At 51.5% G+C, this 6,785-nt stretch overlaps 1 protein-coding gene across 1 annotated transcript in view; it reads right to left on the bottom strand.

Annotated features, from left to right (window-relative positions):
* The window catches only part of Dnah2 (dynein axonemal heavy chain 2), a gene marked incomplete in the record, with an annotated part of 99,039 nt that overhangs the window by 84,972 nt on the left and 7,282 nt on the right, over positions 1 to 6,785 (bottom strand). The window contains 1 exon segment of the mRNA XM_055593991.1: positions 1,599 to 1,654. Within this exon segment, the coding sequence (XP_055449966.1) occupies positions 1,599 to 1,654 (56 nt within the window).

Genomic DNA, 6,785 nt, shown 5'->3' with positions numbered 1-6,785 from the left:
CTTTCTTTCTTTCTTTCTTTCTTTCTTTCTTTCTTTCTTTCTTTCTTTCTTTCTTTCTTTTTGACACAGGGTTTCTCTGTGTAGCCCTGACTGTTCTAGATTCGCTCTGTAGACCAGGCCGGCCTCAAACTCAGAGCTCCTTCCTGCCTCTGCCTCTCCGAGTGCTGGGATTACAGGCATGCAGCAACACACCCACCAGCTCTAATTTTCATTTTATTGTATGTGTATGAGTGTTTTGCCTACGTGTGTGTGTCTGTGCACCACTTGTGTGCCAGGTGCCTGGTGACCAAGGAGGCCAGTAGAGGAGCAACAGATCCCATTAAACTGGATTTACTGATGGTTGTGAGCCACCATGTGGGTGCTGGGAATCGAACCCTGGTCCTCCGAAAGAGCAGCCGGTGCTGTTAACCACGGAGCCATCTCAGTGGTTTAACTAAGGTGCGTGTGTCTAATGGAACACCGTATGGCTATTAAAAGTGGCATTCAGAAAACTGAAGTAGGAGGACTAAAATTTCAAGGCCAACTGAGCTATGTAGTAGGACCCTGTCTCAAAAAGATGAGAGCGATGGGCCTGCAGGTGTTGGGGATGCACTTGGAATCCCAGCAAGAAGATAGCAAGTGTGAGCCCAGCTTAAGCTGTATCTGGAGTTTGAGGCTAGCCTAGGCTACAGGCTGTTTCAAACAAATAACCCAAACAATCTCAGAGCAAAGAGCACCTGCCTATTGCTGCAGCCTGGGTTTGGGCCCCGGCTGCTGGGGAGGAATGTTAAAGCTGGCTGGGTTTGGGGCATTTACATTGTCTTAGTTTCTCTTTCTTTGTTTTCGTTTTTCTTTGTCTTTGGGTTGTTTGAAGCAGAGATCTTGAAAAACCAGCCTTGGTTTTATCCGTACAATCCCGCCTGCCTCAGCGCCTGAGCCCTGGGGTGGCAACCGTGTGCCACTTCAGCGGCTCGTGTCTTCACTGGGTAGTTTTTAGTCTCTTTTCCTCTCTTAAACAAACGCAAGGTCAGGGCTGGAGAGATGGCTCAGAGGCTAAGAGCACTGGCTTATCTTCTAGAGGTCCTGAGTTCAATTCCCTGCAACCACATGGTGGCTCACAGCCATCTATGGTAAGATCTGTTGCCCTCTTCTGATGTGCAGGCAGAATGCTGTATAAATAAGTAAATAATTTTTTTTTAAATGCAAGGCTGCCACCCCAGTCATCCCACCTATGTGACTACAGGCAAAACTATGTTCTTCTCGGAAGAAAAGGTGTCATTTAAAGCTTAGTTCTAGCAGTGACTGGGACAGATTCTATCTTCCCCTCAGTCAGAAGCGAAGGAAAGAGAACGTCGCAGAAATTATTGTCCAAGCTCTTCAGATGTCCCCCTGTGAGACTGACCACTATGACCCAAGGCAGGGGAGCAAGACCAGCTGAGAGGCCAGTTCTTTCCTCAGGGCCTTGTCCTGGGGAAGGGCTCAGGTCACCGTCACTGGGGGGCCAGCTTTGGGGTGAGCGGGAGCAGGCGGCAGAGTGGGGAGAGTTCTGCACCCCTCGTCCCGGCCTCGATGCTTGGTTCACCCCGTGTTGCTGTCGCTGGGAGGGGACGAACACCTACCACATCGGTCGAAGCATCCATCCCTTCACCGACTTCAGGTAACTCTGGGACTTGCTCTGGGAAGAATAAAGACACAAAAGTCAAACACAGGACCCACATTACCCAGCGATGCCATGTGTTGTACCCAGAGGCCTGAGAGCAAGACCTGGGTAGCTTGTTAACGTCTGCGGTAGCATCAGCCACACGGGGTAGAAGGGACCGGTGGGAGAGGCAGACACCGCGGAGCACGCCTTCGGTCCCGGCGCTCAGGGCGCAGGGGCAGGTGGGGCTCTGTGAGTTTGGGGCCAGCCTGCTCTACAAAGGGAATTCCAGGACAGCCAGGGCGACACAGAGAAACTCTGTCCTAAAAAAGAAGCAGAAGCAAAGGAGGAGAGGAGGAGGAGGAAAAGGAAGAGGGAGAGGAGGAAGAAAAGGAAGAGAAAAAGGAGGAAGAGAAGGAAGAGGAGGAGGTGGAGGAGGAGAAGGCAGAGGAAGAGAGGAGGAGAAGGAAGGAGAGGAGAAGAAGGAGGAAGAGAAGGAGGAGGACAAGGGAGAGGAGGCGGAGAAATGGGCAGGATCTAACACCTCGGTGCCTGGCATACACTAGGCCCTGGGTTCCTTGCTAGCACTGAGTAAGAAGGCGGGGAAACAGCCCAAGCATCCACCAAAGCTGTAGCTGGATAAAGAAAATCTGGTGCACGTCTGCCGTGAACTATTATTCACTATAAAAAAAAAAAAAAAATAAAGGTTCATACTACAACACAGCTGAACCTTGAAAACTTTATGCCACGTGACAGAAGCTGGAAACATGAAAGGACTCCATTGTGTGTGAGTGACTCAATTGTGTGACTCCATCTATAGGAAGTGGCCACATAGGACATCTATGAAGAGACTACAGATTAGTGACATCAGGATCTGAGGGAAAGCTGCTCAAAAAAAAAAAAAAAGAGCCCATTCATTAATTGTGTAAAGCAGATGTGGTGGCTCACGCTTGTGATCCAGGTTCTCAGGACACTTAGGCAGAAGGACTGCCTGACTTCTGAGGCAACCTGGCTCAGAATAAACAAACAAATAGCAGAGCATGCTGGGTCGTGCCTAGAATCCCACTTGGAGCCAGGAGAATGACACAATTTAAAGCACTGGCGAGACCTTGTCTCAAAAAATAATAATAATAATTAAATAGTAAAACAGAGAGAGGGGCTGAGGAGGCTCAGTGCGTGTCTGCCGTGCAAGCAGGAAGGCCTAATGTGACTCTAGAACACACAGAAAGGCAGAGTGCAGGCCTCCAAGCTCTGCAAGCCCAGCTTTTTTTTTTTTTTTTTTAATAGGAACACAGAGACGGGAACACCCAGAGGCTCGCAGGGCAGTTAGGCTGGTGTGTGCAGCAGGAAAGCGACAGAGGCCTCTCTCGGACGAGGGGGACACGGGCCAGCACCTGAGGAGCGCCCTCCCCCGCTGCGCACTGCGGGTTGTTGCAGTTACATCCAAATGCACACGAGCGTGCACACGCATACCAGACACACGTACACAGACACACACGGACACACACAGACACACACAGACACAGACACACAGACATACACAGACACACAGACAGACACAGACACAGACAGACACAGACACATACTGCATTGGGTAGGGTTTGGTTTGGTTTTTGTTTTGTATTGTCAGCTTGACACAGGCTAGAGTCCCCTGGGGAGAGGGACTCTCAGTTGGGAAAATGCTTCCATCAGACGGACCTCTTGGCACGTCTGCAGGGGCATTTTCTTGACTAGTGATCAACACCGAGTCGTGCCAGCCCGCTGCAGGAGGCCATCTCTAGGAACGGGGTTCTGGGCTGTATAAAAAAAAAACAGAAAAGCAAGCCCAGAGGCTAGATGGAGACGGCTCATCGCTAAGAGCACCGGCTGCTCTTCTAGAGGACCCAAGTCCGGTTCCCAGCACCCACACTATGGCTCATACTCATCTGTAATTCTAGTTCCAGAGTGACACTGTCTTCTGACCTGTGATGCACAGACATACATGCAGGCAAAACACACATTACACACACTTTAGACTACAAAAAGAAAGAAGGAAGGAGGGAGGGAAGGAAGGAAGGAGGGAGGGAAGGAAGGAAGAAGGGAGGGAGGGAGAAAGGGAGGGAAGGAAGCTGCCTGAGCCACAGGAGCAGCCAGCACACATCACCCCCGTGGTCTGTGCTCTGGCTCCCGCTCCTGGGTCCCTGACCCGCTTGGCATCTCTCAATGATGCCTTGTGTCAGGACATGTGAGCAAAAGGGTCCTCCCCTCCCTAGGTTGGGCTTGGTCAGTGTTTCATCACGGCAATAAAAGTCAAACCAAGATACATACATATGTGCATATACATACATGCATACACATGTTAAACAGTTACATGTGTGTGCACACACGAACACAGACTCGGGAGTCATCTGGCACCACTCTGTCAAGGTGCTCAGCGTGCCTTTCTTTGAGGAGGATGAAAGCGTTCTGAAATTGGAGGTGTCGATGGTACAGCTTTTGCACAGGCCCCAGCCACCAGTTTAGGGCAGCTTCTTGAACGGGGGCTGCAGCCCCACACGGGTTGCGTGACAGAACACGGAACATTGGGAAAATGTGACAACAGTAAGAGGCTTCTGACCAAAATGAATTTAAAGGGCTGCCCCGGGGTCTCGGTGGGTGTAGGCGCTTGCTGCCAAGCCTGGAGCTCTGAGCGTGAGCTCTGGGGCCCACATGGTGAAGGGAGGGAACTGAGCCCGCAAGCTGTCCTCCAACCTCGCTTAAACACTTCGGACACGCACGCACGTGCACACGCTGAGGAGAGAAGTACAAGTACAGTTAATATTCCTTCGGCTAAGATGACCAAGAGCATACTGAAGCCACGGCGCCTCTGGCAGCCGTCACCCGTCACCCGTGCTACACTTTGCATGTTCACGAGAGCCTTCACACACACACACACACACACACACACACACACACACACACACAGTCACACACCAGTGCACATACCACAAACACATTGCCAACAAACACTGCCTGAAACAGCTCATCTCAGACTGGAGGCGATTGCGAGATCTGAACTGCAGGGCTTTACTGTACACACGGAGTTTTCTGCTCTCATCACAACATAATGGTTTAATTACGGGGAACAAAGACGTTAATATTTTCCTGGCATTTCTCCTCAGCGTGGAAGTAGCAAACTGGTGTATCTTCGGACTGAGTTGCACTAATGTGTTTGATGTCTGAGGTTGCTGTTGGGAGTGGGAGCGGCGGGGCGCAGGTCACACCGTCCTCGGAGAGCAGAGGCGGGAGGGGCCGTTCCAGGCCAGCCTCAGCTACAGAAGAGCACCTTAAGAGCACACGAGGCAGCATTCAGGAGGCAGGCGCCGGTGAGGCTCCGGGGTGCAAGGCCAGCCTCGTCTACACAGGGAGCTCCAAACCAGCCAGAGACCTGCTCTTTCGAAGTCTGCTGCCCGGTGCGGCCCATGACTCCTGTAACTCCAGTGAGGCGCTTTCTATGCCTCCGGCCTCCTCCAGCAACGCAGTCATATGAACAATCCCCACAGGTAGCCACACACCTACAGATATGACCCATCAAAAAATGAAACAAGTCAGGCTGGAGAGATGGCTCAGTGGTTAAGAGCACTGGCTGCTCTTCTGGAGGATCCAGGTTCAATTCCCAGCCCCTACATGGCAGCTCACACCTGTCTGTAACTTCAGCTCCAGATGACCTGAGCCCCTCACACAGACATGTATGCAGACAATGACACCAATGCACATAAAATAAAAATAAACAAATTTAAAAAAAAAATCCTTTTTTTTTTTTCAAGACAGGGTTTCTCTGTGTAGCCTTGGCTGTCTTGGACTCGCTTTGTTGACCAGGCTGGCCTTGAACTCTGCATGGGTCTGCCTCTTGAGTGCTGAGACTACAGGTGTGTGCCACCATGCCCAGCTGCAAAATAAATCTTAAAGCTGGCTACGACAAGGTGCAGATGGTTTGAGAAACGAAAAAAATTAGAATTAGGAATATGCCAGCATGTGGATTCTATCTCCCACAGAAGCCTGCCTTTCCCCATCCCAGACCCTCCAGTCTGCCTCGTCCGCTCTGGGGTCCACATTGGTTCTCTGCCTCTGCACTCCCAGCTCATGCTAGGGACAGGGTAAAACAAGGTTTCCCATCCTTGGGGTCTGGAGGGAGAACAAATGAGCGAGAACTGAAAGACTGGGGGAGAGGACGCCCCGCCCTCCAGGAAGGAGCCTGTGCAGAGGGAATGAGGGATGGAGACAAAGAAGGAAAAGACGACAGAACGCAGGACTGCAGAGGAGGAAGCCATGTCCTGTAGGAGCTGATGGCAGTCCAGTTTCACTCATGACTAGCCTCTGAACCAAACAGCCACCATCTTCTCCCAGAGTTTAGTGGGGCCTGCATGCGAAAGCCTGCCCCCGCTGGACCTGTTGACTTGTGGCCTTCACTCATGAAAAGAGGCCATGAGGAAGCCATGAGACGCCACCTACGTTTTAGCCCCCCTTCCAGCCACCTGTCTGACATTCTGCTCTAACTGCACATGAGCTGGGGGGTCTCAGGGAAGAGTGAAGGGAGGGAGGGGCTCCACCCACACAGCCATGGGAAAACCGTTGTCCCTGAGGAGTAAAGACCTCCCGAGATGGAGGCCCTCCTGTAAGTAAGCCCTCACTTCTGCTCGCCAAGACAGGCCATGAAGTCACTGTGCCTCAGGACCACTCTGCGGGCTTGTACTTTGGTTGTGTTCAGACCCTGGAGGGAGGCATTGTTTACATCTCTCCAAGAGAAAAAAATCTTAGCAACAGGAGACCAAGAGGGAAACTGAGGCAACACTGGAATACACTGGTTTTGTCTTCTCTATCACAACTGATACAAAGACGCGCAATGCTGCTGGGCATGGCGGCGCAGGCCTTTAATCCCAGCAGAGGCAGAGGCAGGCGATCTCTGTAAGTCCGAGGCCAGCCTGGTCTACAGAGTGAGTCCAGAACAGCCAGGGCTACACAGAGAAACCCTGTCTGGAAAAAACAAAACCAACAAACCAAAAAGCAACACCACCATAGCACATGACATGACATTCATGGATATGTGTAGAAACTTAAACGACAGACTCCAGAAAACACACCCTATTGCAAGACAGCAGTGGTCTGAGGAGGAGGAGGAGGAGGAGGAGGAGGAGGAGGAGGAGGAGGA

This window comes from Psammomys obesus, unplaced genomic scaffold, assembly GCF_907164565.1.
Source record: "Psammomys obesus unplaced genomic scaffold, mPsaObe1.curated_primary_1811, whole genome shotgun sequence".
Taxonomy (NCBI): Eukaryota; Metazoa; Chordata; class Mammalia; order Rodentia; family Muridae; genus Psammomys; species Psammomys obesus.
This window is presented reverse-complemented; position numbering and strand designations above follow the sequence as displayed.